We start from the raw sequence: 21095 nt of genomic DNA on the forward strand, positions 1-21095 counted from the left end.
TAATCCTAGCAATGCACCCTCCAAATCTTATGAGGCTCTGACTTTGACTCTGCTGTAACAGTAATAGTATCACACAGAAACACACACTCACTCAATAATAAAGCGGCGCGAATCCACAGAGCGCACCAAGTAATAACGCCACGTGTACCCCGATCCTCTTCCTTTTCTTAACTAAGCCAGGTTATGTTATCACCCCACCCTTCACTCTAACCCTAGTGTATAAGCTATATATATCCACACCCTCGTTCGTACATATCCTTTTTCCCCTTTCTATTTTCCTCTTCTCTAGCTTCCTTTTCTGCAAATTTTTCTTCCATCGAAACGACGTCGAAAAATCAAAAGAAACAAAAAGAGAAAACCCTAGCCCTCTCTCGCCCCAAATCTCCAAAATCTCGCGCTATTATCTCTCGTTTTCTTGCGAATGCGATTCTTTCTTCGGCTCGCATGAGCCTTGCTTGCGTTCTTGCCTTTCTTGAGAATCACCACCACCAGCACCACTGAAAGGGATTTCAATGGCGGAAGGAGAAGAACGAGGAGGAGAAGGGAAGAAGAGATTCCGCATAGGTTACGCGCTCGCACCGAAGAAGCAGCAGAGCTTCATCCGCGACTCGCTCGTTTCCCTCGCCCGCTCGCGCGGTATCGACCTCGTAAGGGTCGACACAAATCTACCATTGTCGGAGCAGGGTCCATTCGATTGCCTCCTCCACAAGCTATACGGCGACGACTGGAAGCGCCAGCTGAGGGAATTTGCGGCGGCGAACCCTAATGCGGCGGTTCTTGACTCGCCGGAGGCGATCGAGCGGCTCCACAACCGGATTTCGATGCTGCAGGTGGTTTCGGAGCTGAGAATCGAGTGCCGCTGCAGCGGTGAGACATTTGGAATCCCGAAGCAGATCGTGATCTACGACAAAGAAACACTGTTCGACCGGCAGGCGTGGGAGACGCTGAAGTTTCCGGTGATCGCTAAGCCGCTCGTCGCCGACGGCAGCGCCAAGTCGCACAAGATGGCGTTGGTGTTCAGCCACGATGGCCTCAACAAGCTGAAGCCACCGATCGTTCTGCAGGAGTTCGTTAACCACGGCGGCGTCATCTTCAAGGTGTATGTTGTCGGCGAGCGCGTGAGATGCGTGAAGAGGAAGTCCCTCCCCGACGTCTCCGAAGAGAAGAAGGTCTCGGACGAGGTCCTCTCGTTCTCTCAGGTGTCGAATTTGGCGGCGAACCAGACTATTGATGACAGTTACTACGAGATGATGCATTTGGGTGATACCGAGATGCCGCCGTTGAGCTTTGTCACGGACATTGCTCGGGGATTGAGGAAGGTGATGAAGCTGAACCTCTTTAATTTTGATGTCATTAGGGATTCCCGGTATGGGAATCGGTACCTTATCATTGACATCAATTACTTCCCAGGGTATGCAAAAATGCCTGGCTATGAGGCTGTCTTGACAGATTTTTTCTGTGATGTGTTGTGCAAGAAAACCGAAGAGGATGGCACAGCGGGTGCCATTGCGGAGGAAAGTGCCGGTTCGGAGAGGTGTTGGCAGGGTTGTGATGATTCAAGGTCCATTGTGAGCGGTAGTTTTTGTGGAGATGGGGATGAGGGTAACCTTCAAGTTTCAAGTCTTGGCATGGAAGAGAAAGAGAGTTCTGTTCAAGTATGAGGATTTTTCTTTTTCTTTTTCTTTTTCTTTACTTTTTTTCCCAAACGAATAATGTGTTTCTCATATAATGCACTCTGTCATTGACTGGTGATTTTGGGTAACCTGAATTTGCAAACTGGACCCATTAACCAGTTGGTGGTTAGACATGAGCTGCACATTCTGTTTAGGGGTAGCCAGTTGGTACAGTGGTGGAATTGGTAGGGTTGTTTGTGCTAGTTTTTTAACCTCTTAACATGTATATTCCTTACAGCATTGCTCAGGAGATAGATAGTTCTCAAATACCTGAAGCTTTAGGAAAGTTGTATTTTGAGGCTTAAGTTCATGCTAGAAACTGCTTTACGTTGTTTGTTTTTGCATTTAATTCGATGCCTTAATTCTTCCTTTGATCAATTCTATCCTCATTTTGGATTTCTTGATTTCTGCATTCACAATGATTGTGATTTTATCGTTAGTTGTTATAACCTACACTTGACTGATAGCTATCTTGTTTACTAAGTCATGATGTTCCTAATTATAAGAGATTGCTACTGAATATGCCTTAAAATGTGGTCAATTGCGGTTGTCAATTGTGGTTGTGTTGCTATTGCTAAAAAGTCTGGAAAAATGCAGCTGATGCAACGGCTGCAATTGAGGTAATGCATATTGTCTAAGGTTGTGGTGCAATTTAATTGGTTGTATGTGGGGTAATGCATATTCTATATAAAAATGAAATACTGATTATTCCGTGTTTACAGTGCATTTTCAAAAGTAGTGTGTTCTCAGTTTGTAGGCATTTTTGGGCTGAATCTGATTTACTTTTAGAATTCTTAATTTCTTATTTTCTGCCTATCTTTGATAAAATGCAAAGACATTACCTGATTAATAACTGTGATCTATTGGGAATTGAAGCAAATATGTTCAGCACCAGTGTCGTGCTGGGGTATAAATATATGATTAACAAACTGAATTGGACATTCGTGTTATTGGCTTACGGCTTTTTGGTGCAATTGAGATGGATTATTAGCAAAGATAGCCTTTTTCTCCAGTTGTTTTTGTTTGACCAAGTTATTATTATTTTCATTTTTGGGTAGCAAGCATTGAGTTTTGTCTACTATGAGCAGGAGATCTACCCAATAAGTGCTACTCTATGGTGATGCTTATTTATTGGTATTCTTCGGCTTGATATATTGGAAAGAGATTCTTGTTGATGCACATGATCAGTGGTTTTCATTTTCTTTCCTTTCATAATTTCCTTATACTTAACCTCGAGTTTTATCATCTATTGAGGTGCATTATGTAGATTAGCAAACAACATATATTTTCGGATTTTGGGTTAGTGCATTGTGCTGTACTGAATCAACTCAGTTAAATGGAATTATATACTGATTTCACTACTAAGTTTACTACGTTCATATTAATATGCTGTGCAATTGATCAATAAGTAGGCACTGCTCAATGATCTTGATTGATAGAAGTGCCCATGGAGAAGTTATTAGGTACTGAAATGATGCGAGTGTAGTTGATCTTTTTTATGGTCCAGTGTAAGAAGCAGAAAAATAAGGTACATGATCATTTATATTAATCTAAAGGCTAATGGGTGCTTGCATGATTCAAAATTTTTCTGTGACCTGGTGGCAATGTGTCGTGATATGTGCTTTCATAGTTATGATCCATTGTAGTTCTTCCTGTGTTATCATTTTTACTTTATTTCTGTCATCTTTTTAATGCTTTTTGTTATTTAACCTTCGATATGTAGGGAAGTTGGTATTGGTTAGTGAATGTAATTCTACACACTGCATTGAAGAATAGCGTTTTATTGTGCTTTGCTTTTGGTTTCACACTAGAACAATGTAAACTGGCTGTGCATCATAGTGTTCTAGCTGAGATTAACATTTCTTTTTTGCAAGTAAATGGGTAAGATAGCCCCTCTAAAATCATCCCCTAATATTTGTCTGAGCACTTAAGAAACCCAGCTCCCACTAGCATGAACCTAGCAACTCATTTTCCTTGCTCGTCCCTTAACACACCTTGAGGAGGAGGATGCCATGCGACATGGATTTCTTGTCTCACCGCCGAGGTGTTGATGAGAGTCAAAAGTCTCCTTCTTCCCACCAGCATGTCACTAAGAACACTGAGCAACCTTGTATATTTTGGTTCACCGTTCAGCTGAGATTAACATGTTGAGAGGACCAAATCCTCTCCAATTAAATATTAACACAACAATACAAGATATAGTTTTTTTTTTTTTTTAGGACTTGCAATACAAGATGCCAAAGATAGAGGCCCATTAAGAGTTGGATTGTATACATGCTCTGGATATGAAAACGAAAACAAAGCGCATCCAAAAGAAAAGGAAAATCCAAATCTATCCACCAAAATTATTGTTGTGGGAAAGTGGTTTGGTTGCATTTTATTTTTTGTTTTTATTATCTGTTTTTCTATTTTTAGAATTTTCTAAAAACACGCAAGTAGTGAAAATAATAACTTTTTATCCCATTTCTATTTTTTCCCCATAACATTTTAAAATTCAAAACACAAACTAAATACACTTTTATTTTCCAATTTTCTCTAATTGCAAACATGCAATTGAATAGCAGACCAAAAATTGAAAAATGACAGCAATTTGCTAAAAATCTCAACCAAAATTTTTGTTGATTAACTCATACAAATGCTTTAACAGGATTCAAGCATCAGATTAGTGTCATGCTCATGTTTATCTGGCATTGCTTTTCAATCAATCAATCAAACTTATTAATCCAAAAGTATTATATATTTTTATACAAATGTACCCCATAGCAGAACACAATAGGAAGCCAACAAATCCAAACATAAAGTAAAATAAACAAAATTCCCGTGAAACAAAATGCTATAACAAAAGCATTATCGTTTGAATATCACTCACTACAATGTTTAGTCCTAGTCTTATGCTTAGTATTGTAATGGTGTTTTCCTTAGTGTCTAAAACTATCTATTAAAAAACCACTTTTCTTTACAGTCTAGCTTTTGGAGTAGTGTTGAAGCCTTCATTGGTTTGGGATCTTCTTCTTTTGTAGGCAATAGTTTGATGATATTCTAATTTCATAGTTGGTATACTTGGAACACCACATAATAAAACCACAACACACAAGAATTATTCTCAAGATTGAACAAATTTGAAAGTCAACGAATGTTAAGTTATAATATTCTGGTTTAGTTTCGATACTTGATTGTTCAACTCTTAGCTTTTTGATAAAAATTTGATAAACGTACGCTATACCTAAATCTAAATTTCCACTCACCCACCTCTAACAAAGTATATGCCTACGACATTGATTATTTCTATTTTAACCGTATATCCCAAACTTAGTTCAATATTAAAAAAAAAAAATGTTGCAGGAGTATGTGAACATGTGGACGCCATCGGTTGGTGTACCTATTAACAAACATCTAAAAGCTTAAAAGAAAATTCGTTAAGTGAATAAAAGAGAAAAAAAATTGGATTTTTTTAATCTGTATTTTTAATTAATAATTATTTTGTAGTGAATTTTATTCAAGCCTCTCTAAAATAGAGTAGGGATGTCAATGGGATAGGGTGGGGTGGGGCAGGGGATGCCTCCCTGCTCCCCATCCCCGCCCCCAGATTTACTCTCCATTTCCGTCCTCATTCCCCGCCGTGGGAGAATATTGCTCCTCATCTCCATTTTTCACGGGACCCCATTCTCCGCGGGGACCCATTCCCCATCTATCTCATAGTTCTAACTAATTATTAATTTCCATATTAATAGAGGTGTAAGTATCCATTCTATACAAAAACAACAAGATTTATACAAAAAATCTAAACGTCAAGATAGTGACTTCTTTCAAAATGACGCAGTGGGAGGATGCAACGGTGAGCCAGAGGACAGAGAAATGGACAAGGTAGGAGACGCGGTAACAGAGAATAAAATGGACACGACGACAGAATTACGGAAAGGAACGCCGCAAATAGAGAGCACTACGCGGTGAGGATCATGACACGGTGAGGTGAAACGATGCGGTGAGAAGGGAGAGTGGCGAGAAGGTGGCTCCAAAGAGGTTGGATGAAGTATGGACAGCGTTAGGAATTTCTAAATTGAAAAAGGGTTATGCAAATGAGGATTAGAAGTTTTTGGTTTATATATATATATGTGTGTGTGTGTGTGTGTGTTTGTAAAATGACTAAAAAATATATATGAGAAATTAACTATTAGCGTTTGTTTTCAGGTACTGAGACAGAGACTGAGAAACTGAGACCCAGTATCGTGTTTGTTAGTTTAGAGACTGGTACTAAAATTTCTGTCTCTGTCTCCAAAATTTCAGTATTTCAGTACTTCCAAAAAGTAGGGACACAGGAGACTGAAATTTTTAGAAATGGAGACTGAAACTTTAATAATATTTTATACCTAAAATACTTTCATTTCAATTAATTAATTCTAATTTTACCCTTTATGCAAATTAAATTAGAGTTTCATTCTTGTTTCAATTCCTGTCTCCCATTTTGCACCAAACAAAATACTGAGATTTGTTTCAATCCCTGTCTCTTAGTCTCTGTCTCTCAGTCTCAGTCTTTCTGTCTCTGTCTCTCCACCAAACGCTACCTAAGGACAATTCAGTAAATTTATGAATTTCGGGAATTAGCGGGGATGGGGCGGGAATCCCCGTTCGAGTCCCGCGCCAGTCTCGGGAAAATTTTGTCTCCCATCCCCATCCTCATCCCCACAGAAAAAATTTTCCACAGTCGGATCCCCATTCGGAGCAGTCCCCACAAGAATCCCCGCATTTCGGAGAGTTTTGTCATCCCTAAAATAGAGGGTAAATTACCCCTTTAATTATCCCATTTTTTAAAGCCTCCCAAATCTCGGTGACTCCATTCTTGCTCACCAAGAACTAATAATGCTGCTTTGTATGCTTGATTGTCCAATTAACACAATAAATTTTTATCATCGCCAAAAGAGGACAATGTTTTAGTAATTTCTGTGTTGAGAACTGAATAATAAACTAATGTAATTTTGAAAAAATAAAACATAGTTTGGGACATGATTATAACTCGATAATACAACAAAATTTGAATATGATAATAGAAGTAACAGAATGACGTATAAATAGAAATAGTTAAAAGGTTATGAATTGTTACAAAGAATGCACAATGTTTGTATAAACTTTTTTATATATTTTATATTTTTGATATTACAAGTGATTAATAAAAAGCATACAAAAATAAACAATTTATTTTATTACAATAGAGAAGATCAGAAGATATACAAAAAAATTATAAATAAAAGATATATAATATAAACATCATCATTTCTCTTTTACTAACATGTTTCGGGAGGACTTTGTGAAGGCCAATGTGTTATCACCCTAATCACTAAATACTAATTAATAATCATCAAAACTATTGTAGACTAATGCATTGCCAATTAAGATGACTCTGCTAAACTAACGAGTGTTCAAGTGGAAACTGCACTTCAACATATATTGTGAATCTTTTAATTAGTTTGTATAAAAAACCACACTTTGCATATTAATTATTATTCAATATTAAATGGATCACAGTTTTATTAATGTTCATATTAATCCACCAATAGATTATGATCAATGAATCTATACCATATATGTATCTCAGAACAATAAGGTACACAACATAATTAATTAACCCATTAATTTTTACACAGAATAGAGGTCATATATAGACCATTAGAGATCTGACAGAGTATTATAAGAAATTGACTTTCTTCATATATTAGGTGAATACCGTTAACAAGGGAAAAATTATATATATTTAATAGGTTTTACTTGTATTACATTAAAGCATACCTAACCTACCTTTAGGGCAGTAACCTTTTCGACGAAGTTTGTGTTCATGCGTGAGGAAACACGTTACTAACTTGCTTTCCCTCGCTTGTAGTTTTTTTTGGGAAGATTTTCAAGTGTACGGGTGTATATTGATTTTTAACCGTTAATTTTAATTATATATATTATATATATTTTTTATAATTAAGATCAACAATTACAAATCATTGAAACACCGATATGATGGTATACTTGAAAATTTTTCAATTTTTTTTAGTTAACAATTTTTTTTATTCTCTTAGGTAGCGTTTGTTTTAAGGTACTGGAACAGAGACTGAAAGATTGAGACTTAGTATTGTTTGTTAATTCAGAGACTGGTACTAAAATTTTTGTCTCTGTCCTCAAAATTTCAGTATTTTAGTACTTCCAAAAAGTAGAAACACGGAGGACTGAAATTTTTAGAGACGGAGACTGAAATTTTAATAACATTTTATACTTAAAATATATTTATTTCAATTAATTAATTCTAATTTTATCCTTTGTACAAATTAAATTAGAGTTTCATTCTTATTTCAATTTCTATTTTCTACCTTACACTAAACAGAATATTGAGATTCTCTGTCTTTGTCTTTCAGTCTTAGTCTTTCAATTTTAATCTTTCTACCAAAGGCTACCTTAAATTCGCTTTATTGTCGAAAGAGACGTACGGAGACCCAGCAAGCTATACTTTTTTCTCTTATTTTGACGAAACCAATTTTGCTAAGTAAAATGGTTCGTAAAAAATACACATTAAAATGTTTGGTTAGATACTATACCATATTATTATATAGGTTAGTTCTTTGCTCCTGTCGATAGATATCATACATTGATACATTTTGACTTATGTTTTCGTTGATTGTTATTAGTTTAATCAAATAATTATCTGGTTGGTTATCCAAATAGCCAAATAGCCCCAAAAAAATATTGGATATAAATGAGTCAAGAAGTTGAAAATTTGCCGGCATAATTCACCATCATCATCATGCTTCTATTTGACAAATCGCGGTTATATGATGTCACATCCTCTTTGAACAATATATATTAAACCTTGAGCAATCTAACATTTGAGAGGTCAGATAACAATCTAACTGAGATTCTATTTAAAAAAAAAAAAAAATCAAACACGTGATTTTAATTTCAAGTAAAATAAGACGAAAATAACGTGCCACACCCACACTTATTTGAAATCACACCTCTAGCTATAATCACTTGAACAAGGACGTAACAATGTTATATGCGTCCATGAGTTAACTTATTAACACCAATAAAGCTCATCACTATTAGTAACTCACATTTGTAAGCTAATTTCACTAATTTTTCTTGCCACTTCCATTTTCCTAGACCATTTGTGTACGTATACACGTGTTTCATTTATAAAATAACAGGAAGCTCCAGATTAACGAACGTTGAATTTGGTTTCATGTGTGCATTAAGGCCTATAATTAAGGCTTCTTAATTTCTGCTTTAAATGACGTTTTGAAGTTAGTAATTTGCTTGTAGCATAAAATAGAAATAATTAATGACCAAACCTACTTAGAGATATAAAGCTTAAATTTTTAAGAAAAATGGTTTCATGACATGAAATTAGAACTCTATATATAAAACGTTTAGAATTTGATTATTAGTAAATCTAAAAAAAGAAAAAAGAAATATTAGAGAAATTAAAAAAAAAGCCTTATACAAAAATTAAACAAATTCAAAAATACTTATTTAAAAAAAATGTTAAAAATATAACTATTCATGATTTTTTTATTAATTTAAATTAAAAAAAATAATTTCATGACAACTATTCTAGCTCGCATACTCCATTCTCTCTCTCTATAAATATATTCTCATATTTTTTATTTTATATTGAATATTTACAGTTTCTTTTTCCACTCTATATAAATGAAATACAAATTCAAGTTCTGTATGTAATGTAACAAAAGAATTCACGTCCTATATAATCTTAAGCTATGAAGTAAAAATATATATGAATATCATTTGATAATTTGTAGTTATTATTAATTAGTATTACGTGAGAATCTCCTTTCTCTTAATAATTACTGCTTTATTTCTAACCTAGACTAACTGATAATTTTGGTATTAAATTGTGTTCTATATTTGAAATATAGGAGTATTATTTTCCAAAAATACTTATTAGTTGTAATGAAAAAGTAGAATATGACTCATCACATAAGCAATTGCAATTTTTTTTCTCATATTTAAATTCCTTTATAAATAATAAGTTGGATCGAATTCTATTTTTTTTATTAATTTTTATATGTTATATTATGAGATCATTTAATTCAAAAATTTAAATTTAGATAAACACACTTAAATAATTATATATTTAATAACAACTAGATGATATAGCTAGAAACATATAATATAATATCAAAATTAACAATAAATTAGAATATGAGCAATTGCTTATAACACTTGTTTACAACGAGGTAAGTAAGATGAGGAAGGCTAGGGTTTGAATCTGAATGGCTCCAAAAAATTTGATATGTTAGTGATGATGAGACCCTAGGCCAGGGAGCCGCCTCTAAAATATATGACACTATACTGATGATGGAGGGAACACGGATTTCTGTCCAAGAATATTTGAAATTGAATGAAGATAAGGACACCCAGAACAATGATCAAAGAGCAGGTAGAGACTGCTGCATGCATGTTATAATAATTTTCAATTAATCTTGGTAATCACAATACATATGTATCTAGATAAAGAAAATGACAAGGTTAATGCGTGAGCCATGACAAATCAGATTAGGATCTTAGTTTATATATAATAAAATTATAGAAAAAAAAGGAAGAAAGTGGATATATAGAGTTTCTCAATACATGGGATACGTTTTTAAGAGAAAGCATTAATATTTTTGTGTATAAATATATATGTGGTTTAATTTATTTTTAATATGTATTTATATTTTTAACATATATTTTATATTGGTGGCTAATTTTGATGGCTGATTTTACTGTATATATAGCATTACTCTTTTTATATTTGCCTTGCATTTAAATTAATAAAAACTGTATGTTTTTTAAATTTTTTTCACTAAAAGTATTGACTTATTTCAAAATTATTATGAATTTTATGTCTTTTAAGAATAAGTTTTTTAGATAATTTATAAGTGTGAAATATTTTTTATTTTATAAAATAGCCCACTAAATTTTAATTATAATATGGTATCTTTTATTTTTCTATAAATATTTACGCTCTAAATCTCTAAATATTTTATAATTATGAAATATCTCTCACTTTATAAAGTAGTTTTTGAATTTAAGTTAAATACATTCGATCGCAATTCTAATAACAACTTTTATTCACATGCATATATAACTAATTGACTCATGAATAAAGGAAATTTAGGTTTATAAAAAAATATATCTTTCATCTCATCATAAAATTGAAAATTTAAGTCCACTCAATCTCAATTCTAATAAAAACCTTTATTCACTTATACAACATATGAACGAAGGGAATTTAGATTTGTGGAAGGAGCATTCATAGTTTTCGTTCAAACCATTAACAATGAGTTGATGAATGAGATTGATTTTACCTTTTTTTTTTGTTACCCACAGTATTCTTCAATTCGACAAGTTAAAAATTAATTCATCGCATATCTGAACTCCATTTAAGGGTTTATCATTGGCCAATGAGTTGCTGCATACATAAGACAAGATTTGAACCCCCAACACTTTTTTAAGTAGACGAATGAACTGATTACTCGACCAACCCAAATTGATTATTTTACCTACCTTTAATTTGCTTAATTTTACCTACATATATATGTAGCATTATATTAGCATTCATACAGATATGGTTGAAACTCATATATTTAATTTAAGATTTCATATATTAAAATTGAGTGCTTTTAATTTATCCCAAAAACTAGTATAACGGATTATGAGTGAATTACATTTATAAATATTCTAGAGATCATTTTTTTAAGAGATGTAGAATTTTTTCATGTCCATAAATAAACACCTGAATTATAAAGTTTAATTGCTAGAATAATCATTCGTGAGTAGTCTGATTATATTAAATTTAATAGGTTTTGATTAAGGTAATAAACTGGTAGTTTTTACTTTGATTCATTAATCTAGTTTAAAATTATAATTCATTGAATTGTAAAACAAAACGCAAATGTGACTCGTAAAATATAAAAATTATGACAAAAAAGTTGATAGCAAAAATTAATTTTACAAATAATAAAATAAATCTTAAATAAATTAAATTATTTAAAAGACTATAACTAATATATATAATAACAAATTAAAAATCATAACACAAATTCGTAACTCAACTCACAAATTAAAATATAAATTTACAATTTATAAATTTATACAACACTAAAATAAATTCAAATAGTAAATAAAAAAAAATTATCATGCCACCAGCACCATATTTCTCTGTATTGCATACTTTAATGATATTATGTTAAAGCTAAATTAATAATAAAAATATTTATTTTGATCAATTAGACATTCTAATTGAAAAGATTTATTTTACGTATCTGATAATGGTATATTATAATTACGTGCACGCAGAGATACTATAATTCACATAAAACCAGATTTTAGATTGAACAATATAATCAACCTGCCATATAATCAGTAAGCTAATAAAGATAGATGATAGCAATTCAATCTATAATATAATCAATAATAAACAAACACAACAACAGATTAAACTAGCAGCAGTGAAGGAAAGAGAAAAGTAGTAGTGATTCAGACTCTAAAACTAGAGAGGCGAACCAGAAATAAAGAGACAAGTCATAGAGTCTCACAAGTCACAATCGCAAAATGATGCTTACGCAGTCCAACCATTACCAGTGCGATTCGACAACACCGACAGCAAATCTCACGGTGAGTCAACGACACTCTAAATTGGGAATTTCGATCGCGCAGAATTCAAATTTTAGAAGGATAGAGAGTTAGAGTCAAAGGGAGAGAGAGACAGAGATTAAAACTTAAGAGAAGTGAAATTTTAAAATTTTCTCCATAGCAATAAACTGTAAAAATGAGAGAGGTTAAAAGATTAAAAAATTTATTGCTAGTTTGCTAGGACTTCCCTATTTTCTATGGTCTTCTATTTAGATTGAGCCATTAGGTTAGATTGAACTGCAATCAAGGCTAAGAAAAAAACTTTTTCAATCTGAAACGCAACATGACGGCAGAAGTGACAATTTAAGCAACTCTATGTTTTTACATGAAGAAACACAAACTCGTGCGTTTTCACGAGTTAAAACGCGATTCTAACTATCTTAATTTTAATACTATATTAAAATTAAAATTAAATTTTTGAAAAATAAAGTCCCTATTAAATTATAAAATCTAATCTAATCCAATCCAATATTATAAAATCACTTAACTAAAAATAAGCACGCTCAAAATAATTACTTGTAAATCTAAGGAGATGTATTATAAATGGATGATATTTATCATAAAATTATTTTTTTAAAAATTTAAGTTAATAAAAAAGAACATAATTGATTATCTTTTTAATATTTGTTTCAAATAAAAGAATTTATTTTAAATTTATTTAATTTTTTACACCATTTTTTTATTTATCTTATACTTTTTTAAAATTTATTAAAAATCGAACTCTAAATTTTTTAAACAAAAAAATTTAATATTATATTATAAAATTATTTTTTAAAATTTTAAATAAATAAAAATATATAACATAAATAATTATATCTTCCAACAATATCTTTTAATTTTTTAATTAATTTTTAAACTCAAGTTAGTCTCGTTTCATATAATTTTGAAAACATATATAGCTGAAATAATCCATGTGCAGAGCCCATCGTTGTGATCATATTAAATTTGAGCCGCCGTTCGTTCATTTCTACTGTAGCTACTTCATGTCTGTCTCGATTGTATCGAAAATCGTCAAATGTTGAGAGAATTGGTGAGTCAAAGCCTGAATCAGAATTTAGTCAATTTACTAAAAACAAAAACAACAATGCAACTAAGATTGGAGACCCCATTAAATCAAGCAACTTGCTTTTTGATACGATCTTGGGCTAATTTTAATGTTTTAGTAATTATTAGGACATCATAAAATCAACCACAAAAAATAAATTTTAATATAAAATATATATTAAAAAATAAAATATACATTAAAAATAAATTATAAAATATATAACTAATTTGTGACTAATTTTTAATATATAAATAACATTTTTAATATAATCCTTATTCAAGAAAATATTTATCTATCATTTGCGTGGTATATTAATTATTAGTGGATATATATTGTTTGAACGGTGAGATTGAATTATTACATGCATATTGTAAAGAGTTTATATTGGATTATTCATGTTTGAATTTATTTTTTATTAATTAAATTTCAATTCCATGTGCTTTTGATATATAGATAAAAGTAATTAATTTTTATATACATTATTTGTTCCAAAAGTTAATGTTATTTACATGGAAAAACTTAATGATAATGTAAATATAGAAGCTTGCATTAATTATGAGTTTAATTTGATGAATTGAACGTGTAAATAATTTTACATAATTATTTAATTAAATTTATAAATTTAAAAATTAATTATTTTTAATAATATAACAAAAATGTAATTAAATATCTATAAATTTTTTTTACATATATAAAAATTGATTTCTTAATATATAACGCATAAAAATTAAAGTCTGTTATACTCTTTACACTTACAAATAGAAATGTCACCAAATATTTTTTTTTAAAATTTAAATCGATAAAAAGAACATATGAATAATTTATAGTTATATTTATGAGAGAAAGAAATAATGAGAAGTATAAAACTAATTTAAATTGATCTCATAATTAATTTACTAATTAAATATTAAAAATTTAAATCATATTTTTTATATATAATAATTTATTAGCTAACAATAAATCTCTAAATAGAAGTTGCATTTGGAAAGAATTAATCCTTATTATGTAATGAGGAGCACAATCGTCAGACTTTATGTCATGCCCTATATCTTATTAAACTAAGCAATCCATATATCATCATATTGAAAAGTAAGGGAAGGGAAAAAAAAAGGATATATCCATGACTCTAGTAATTTCGAGCGACTAATTTTTTTTGTATATTGAAAAAATATTGGTGTAATATTCAATTAGTAGATTTTATAGTATTTTTTAAAATTGTGGAAGTAAAACAATATACCTTATTTATATTGTATATTTTAAATTAAAATATAATATACAAAAAGACGTATTGTCAATATAAAGAGAACGTATTGTCCTATTCCTATAATTTTAAAAAACATCATCAAATCTAATGAGTGAATATTACACCAATATTTTTTTAATATACAAAAAAAATTAAAGTCATTCCCAGCAGGTTGCTTCCTCAATATTTCCATTTGATTATTAATTTGTTTAGTAAATGTAATTTAAAAATGAAAAGCAAGCAATGACATTACATGTTGAATCTAGCTTGACAACTATATATAAAAGCACCACATATATCATGAAATGCTCAAAGCAACACTAGTGTTCCTAACAAGAAAAATAATCTCTCTTTTGAAGTTGAAACATCGTAACTATCATTGTGTAACATCTGAAATCAATCGATGGGAAGGTCACCATGCTGTGATGAGAGTAGCGGTAATGTAAAGAAAGGGCCATGGACACCAGAAGAGGATGAGAAGCTGATTGATTACATAAAGAAACACGGTCATGGAAGTTGGAGAACTCTTTCAAAGCGTGCTGGTCTCAACAGATGCGGTAAGAGCTGCCGACTCAGGTGGGCTAACTACCTTCGTCCCGATATCAAGAGAGGCAAATTCACCCCAGACGAGGAGAGGATCATCGTCAACCTTCATTCTCTTCTTGGAAACAAGTCTGTATATCACATTTGTACTTCTTTTTCATTTCATTTCTTTAAGGTGAAAATTCAGGTGCAGTCGATTTCACATGAAGTTGATAACTGAGAGCCGTTAGATAAAAATTTAGTCAAATAATCTAACCGTTTTCAATTACCAACTTCACGTGAAGTCAACTGTACCTGAGTTTCTACCTTTCTTTAAATTTTTGGAATGAGTGGTTTTAATCGAATTATTTCATTAATTATGTTTGTCATAGGTGGTCAAAGATTGCAAGCCATCTTCCTGGAAGAACTGATAACGAGATAAAGAATTTCTGGAACACTCACATAAGGAAGAAGCTTCTGCAGATGGGTATTGATCCAGACACACACAAGCCAAGGACTGATTTCAATCACCTCATCAATCTCACACACTTGCTTGCAGCAGCCATGTCCTCCAATTCAGGGAATCCTATGATGAATATGAACACTCCTACTTGGGGGAGAAACCCTAATATTGCTCTACAAGGAGATGTTACTTCTCAATTATCCCAACTACATCTGTTGCAAAATCTGTTGCAAATTATGAACAGCAACACATTTGTTAATCTGGGGAATAACCCTAATTTCCCCTTAGGAAACCCCAGCTTCAATAATTCTTATCTTAACGGGTCAAACATCCTTCAAACTGTAGAACCTTTTGCTGGATTGAAAAGTGAAGAATATGGATCACAATCAAACCCTACTACTGGTCTATTATCTCAATCAGACTACAGTAGTGACTTCTTTCAACATGGATTGTCAACAAATACACAAGAGCTTGAATGCTATAACAAACTCAGCAACACTACTAATCAAGCAGAGATTAATCCACTGTTTCCTGCATTAGTAGCATCCTCTCCAGTAATTACTGATGGAACCTGCAGCAGCTTCAACCAGATGGAGAATAAGAATAGTAGCTGTTGCAACACAGCTCCAACATCCACAGCACAGTCACCTAATAATAATTCCAACACAATCTTTGATGATTTGGAGAAGCTCCTTCAGGATGATGAAACATCTGCCTCCTACTGGAAAGATATTCTAGAGTATGCCCTTGTTCTTGTTATCTGATTATATTGCTCTAGATTCTAGGTGCATGCATTACTACACTCTGAAAACTCAGGTGCAGTTAACTTTACGTGAAGTTGATAGTTAAAAATCGTTAGATAATAATTAAGTCAAACCTATCAATTCATTTAACGACTATCAATTATCAACTTCACGTCAAGTTAACTTCTTTCTTCCACCTTACTAGATTCTTATGCATAACCATATGGTACTTACGGTGCAGTTTCACCAAAACATGCAAGTGTTTGATTGGCTATTGCCTGTAGCATAATGTAAACATACTATAATCGTTCCAATTTCTGTTTAATTTTATTTTTTATTTTTTTTTATAGAGGCTCTTTTAGATAATAATCTGATATATATTTTCTTGTTATTTTTCAGCTTGACATCAATATGTGCCTCAGAGAATTCGTGGTAGACGGAAGGAATCATCATTCAGTCTCAGAAAAATCAATTTACAATTTTGAAAAAAAAATTATGCATATATAATTTATTTATTCATTCATTATTTTTTTATTCCAAATAATTGTAGTTTGTGTGCACAAAACCAAGAAAAATACACATGCATATTTGGCAAATTGTAATCCTTAGAAATACTTGTAATTTAATATATATTTGATTGGTTCTTTTGATTCTCCTTTAATTAATTCCAAAAAAAATAGTTACATATATATTATTCATAATTCTGAAATCTAAGAATTATTTATTTATTTATTTCAATTATAATATTCTCTGAATTAATACTCAAAATGTTTCATGAAATTTGAAAACAGATTCATTTTAATCCCTAAAATTTCAATTAATTCAATTTGAGTCTCCAAATTTAAATAAGTGACTCACGTTAGTTTTTAATCTCGTTAACAGCACGCTTATTTAGAACGTTAAGTGAGTCACTTATTTAAATTTAGAGATTCAAATTGAGTCAATTGAAATTTTAATAGTCAAATTGAATCTGTCTCCAAATTTCAAAAATCATTTTAAGTATTAATTCAATATCCTATCTAATCTTGTAACAAACCCAAAATCGTTTTAGATGCTAAGCTAAGTCCTAATAACGGGGATAGGCATACATAGTCAATAAATCTATGAAGCTTATAATTAAGCCTTTGACTTTTTGAATAATGTTTAAGTCAACCAAGTGACTACTATTTCTCGCCGGCTAAAGAAATTTCTATCTAATAAGTATCACATCAAATTATATGAACGTAGAAGATTAGAGTAGATGACAAAAATTACAATTGTCGTTGAAACTAATTAGGTCAGATTATTGTTTACGTTTTGCACAAGATAGATATAATGAACACGGCGCCACACATATATATCTATTATTGCAACTGCTCCTTTGTTTTCAGGTTCACTAAAGGTGCTGCTTCAATTCGATGATATATAATGTTTTAGGTACATAACACGATGCAACTTGTGATTAATCAATGACACAGCAGCAGTCATTCATAATTTCTAGAATAATCATCACTTATTTTATCAACCACATGAATTTTACATATAAATTTTTCTTTTATTAAAATTAAAATTGAATATGTTTAATTCGACTCTAGAAACAACCTAAAAATTAATTCATCATAAATTCTGATATTATATTAGAATTGAGATTAAGTGAGCTTAATTTTATCTCAAAAACAAATTTATTAGGTGAGTGATGTCTCAGCTCACACTTATAAATATTTTAGAGATTTTATCCTTAAAAAGATATGAAACTTATAAATTATAATACAATTTTACATTTAAAAATGACCATTTAGAATATGAATGTTTGTAAGTAATTCTAATATCATATTAGAATTAAAATTGAATGGTCTAACTCAATACTAAAATTAACTCATGAACTGAGAAATATTTCATATTTATATGCTTTCTAGAAATTTTATTTTTAAAACATGAGAGTTATAATATCTTTCTTTTTAAAGTTTACACTTTAGATAATTAAAATTCTAATATCATATTATAAAATCACCATAAAACTTAAAATAATAAAAAGACACATACATAAATAATCATATGTAACAATAATCTTAGGATGATGGATAATTGACACAATAAAATAAAGAACTTAATTTTGATAATATAAGTAGAGATTGAGAAATATGGCTGCCTTAGAGTTTATTAATTATTTTTTTAACAATATGAAATCATTTTTCATCTTTTGCCAAAAAAAAAAAAAAAAAAAAATTTATTTTGTTGCTGTCATATTATCAGATCTACACTTAGATTTTGTACAGCGTCATATCAATTTATTATGCGCAAAAATAATCTACTATTTAGTTTCAATTACGTAGTTATTATCTCTTTCTTAATCTCTCCACTAATCAACTTTCGGTTTTAATTTCATGGATATGACATGTATGTGAGACATGGGATTTCTTGTTAGAATCATCTAGCTGGACGATATATATCAAGTCACGATTATTCTAGAAATTATAGCTTTAGAGGGGACCATATATATATAACTGATGTTGTGTTCTTGATCATCACAAGTTGCATCCTAATAATTAACATTGACACATCGAAGCTAAGCACCCACCTTTATTTTTAGCTTAAAAACAAACGGGTGGTTAAAATAATATCGATATAATTTAAGCTAAGTAACATTTTATGCATATAACTTTTTCACAAAATTTACCATTATGATAAATTTATATCTTTATCTTTATATGCAATAAAAATAGTTTATCATATTATGGCGGTTTTAAACCCACTAAACTGTAAAAAAAAAAAGAAAAAAACGCCACAATTTTTCTTATAATGGGCTTTGACTAAAAAATCAGTTAACAACAGAGCCAATGAGAATAGCTCACATAACAAACCCGGCTTCCACAAAGGAAAAGACAAGCTAACTAATAACTCATATATAATCACTAAGTGATCTTAAACTAACTGATCCTGTGTTAATCATTACGGTTTCCTTTATATCTTTAACAACCCCCCAAAATTAGGTGGGATTGTCATTTGTCACCCACTCTGAATTTATTCCTAAATTTTTCAAATAGTCGAATTAATATGGATTTTGTGGGAATATCACACCATTTTAAATGCAGTTTTGTGTGAAAATAGCGACCAATTATGTGCTAGATTTCTTTATTCCACGGTAATATTGATATTTTTTATTTATGTTTGACGATAATAGTGAAGAACAATATATGACCATAATTTTAAAAGTTTTTAATGGTTTTTTTTATAGTGAATATAGTACAATTTCTTTTTATTTTTCATTTCTCTAAAAATAATAAAGATTTGTATTTGCTGTGAAGAATTGGATTAACAACCAGAAGACAGACACTTTAATTGTTACAATAAATAATTGGTGACAATATTTGAAGCATTTTGAATTTCTTAAGTAGTTGTTGTAATATTATAAGTTTTGTTTGTGTGGAAGCCAAAACTTTACGTTAAACTTATTATGTGTTACTTTTACTTCTTACGACATACACTTTTAGAACACTAGATTATTATTCTCTAAGTACACACAATAGCTAAATCACTCACTCAATCTTTATTTGTAAAATCCAAAAACCTATACTTATTCCATTTCAAAAACATTAAATCTAGTTGTTGTTATATATTATATAAGTTTTGTTGTAATGAACCTAAGGATTTTCTTGATGACTGTCTTTCAGTTTGGTGTCTTGGACAATGCATAAATTTTGAAACCTTATTCACTGAATTATGTAGATACATTTCATTATATAATTTGTATTGTCTCATATAAATTATGTAGATATATATTTATTTACTCAGTACAAAACGCACCTGATCCTACTATTTTTTTTAGATAAAATATTCGCATTTAAAATTCAAATTATAAACAATTCTAAAACATGAATCAAACTTGAAATAAACAAAGCTATTCAAAGCAACTTATATCAAATTCCCAAACATGAATTAAACTTGACATTTTTAATTATTAAAAAAACATACTCCAACTTATAAATAATAAGGAGAAGATCTCAATTTATAATCTAACATATTCACGTTTATCATCAAACTCCAAAACATAATCAGCCTAGGTCTGCAATAATTGTAATTTAACATACTCATAGTTATAATAATGCAACTCTAAAATCTAATCAAATTAGATTAACATTTAATTAACAATTATAATATCTAGGCATATTACTGTAGTTTTTCAAGTTTCAACGGCAGATTCAGATTTTGTCATCTTATCCGGATTTGTTGAATTATATGGTAGCTATCATTGTTGTGGTGGATATAGTTATTAGAAAATTTTGACAACACTTAGAAAGTATAATTAAAATTTAATCTTTCGTTAATTTTTTTTAAGAATTTATTATTTAAAAAATAAAAAAATTATTTTTTTCTCTCTAAAAATTGAATAAAAAACAATATTTAAAGAATATCTAGTAACACTATTTTAATTAACTATGCCTATCCACTTAGAGAGAGAATCTAAGTCGATAGATTTTGGATTTGTCACACAATCAATAGCAGCCAAAGCAGTTTTGCATGCTTGACTCGTAAATAATACTGAAAGCATCCAAGATTCAAAGAGATACGTTGAAAGAAATAATCCTTAGAATTTTGAATAATTATATATAAACACAAAAGTAGATATGATTTATTTGGAAGAGGAGAATAAAAAAAATAGCATATATATATAGTACAAGTTTGTCTAAGAACATTATTATCAAACCAGACAAATAATATACCACTCCCCATGTAAATAAATATGCATGTTGTGTAT

At 30.4% G+C, this 21095-nt stretch overlaps 2 protein-coding genes across 3 annotated transcripts; both read left to right on the forward strand.

Annotated features, from left to right (window-relative positions):
• The first annotated feature begins 235 nt into the window (after positions 1 to 235).
• On the forward strand, positions 236 to 2051 carry LOC107487187 (inositol-tetrakisphosphate 1-kinase 1). 2 transcript variants are annotated; one of them, XM_021141898.2, is made up of 2 exons: positions 236 to 1319; positions 1476 to 2051. In XM_021141898.2, exons 1-2 carry the CDS (start codon positions 513 to 515, stop codon positions 1659 to 1661), a joined length of 993 nt encoding a protein of 330 aa, XP_020997557.1. In that variant the 5' UTR covers positions 236 to 512; the 3' UTR covers positions 1662 to 2051. The 2 variants fall into 2 exon arrangements, with proteins under 2 accessions (XP_020997557.1, XP_015963281.1); XM_016107795.2 differs by having other exon boundaries at positions 238 to 2051.
• A 12906-nt stretch (positions 2052 to 14957) lies between these two features.
• On the forward strand, positions 14958 to 17021 carry LOC107487052 (transcription factor MYB41-like). Its single transcript, XM_016107632.3, has 3 exons — positions 14958 to 15304; positions 15547 to 16356; positions 16760 to 17021. Exons 1-3 carry the CDS (start codon positions 15036 to 15038, stop codon positions 16794 to 16796), a joined length of 1116 nt encoding a protein of 371 aa, XP_015963118.1. The 5' UTR covers positions 14958 to 15035; the 3' UTR covers positions 16797 to 17021.
• Positions 17022 to 21095: the final 4074 nt, after the last annotated feature.

The sequence above is a fragment of the Arachis duranensis genome, chromosome 5 (assembly GCF_000817695.3).
Source record: "Arachis duranensis cultivar V14167 chromosome 5, aradu.V14167.gnm2.J7QH, whole genome shotgun sequence".
Taxonomy (NCBI): domain Eukaryota; kingdom Viridiplantae; phylum Streptophyta; class Magnoliopsida; order Fabales; family Fabaceae; genus Arachis; species Arachis duranensis.

What these genes read in the sequence shown, in the direction of transcription:
- LOC107487187 (XM_016107795.2), top strand. Translation starts at nt 513, where the DNA reads ATGGCGGAAGGAGAAGAACGAGGAGGAGAAGGGAAGAAGAGATTCCGC.
- LOC107487052 (XM_016107632.3), top strand. Translation starts at nt 15,036, where the DNA reads ATGGGAAGGTCACCATGCTGTGATGAGAGTAGCGGTAATGTAAAGAAA. An exon ending in CATTCTCTTCTTGGAAACAA is followed by an intron (nt 15,305 to 15,546) that starts GTCTGTATATCA and finishes TGTTTGTCATAG; the next exon opens with GTGGTCAAAGATTGCAAGCC. An exon ending in TACTGGAAAGATATTCTAGA is followed by an intron (nt 16,357 to 16,759) that starts GTATGCCCTTGT and finishes GTTATTTTTCAG; the next exon opens with CTTGACATCAATATGTGCCT.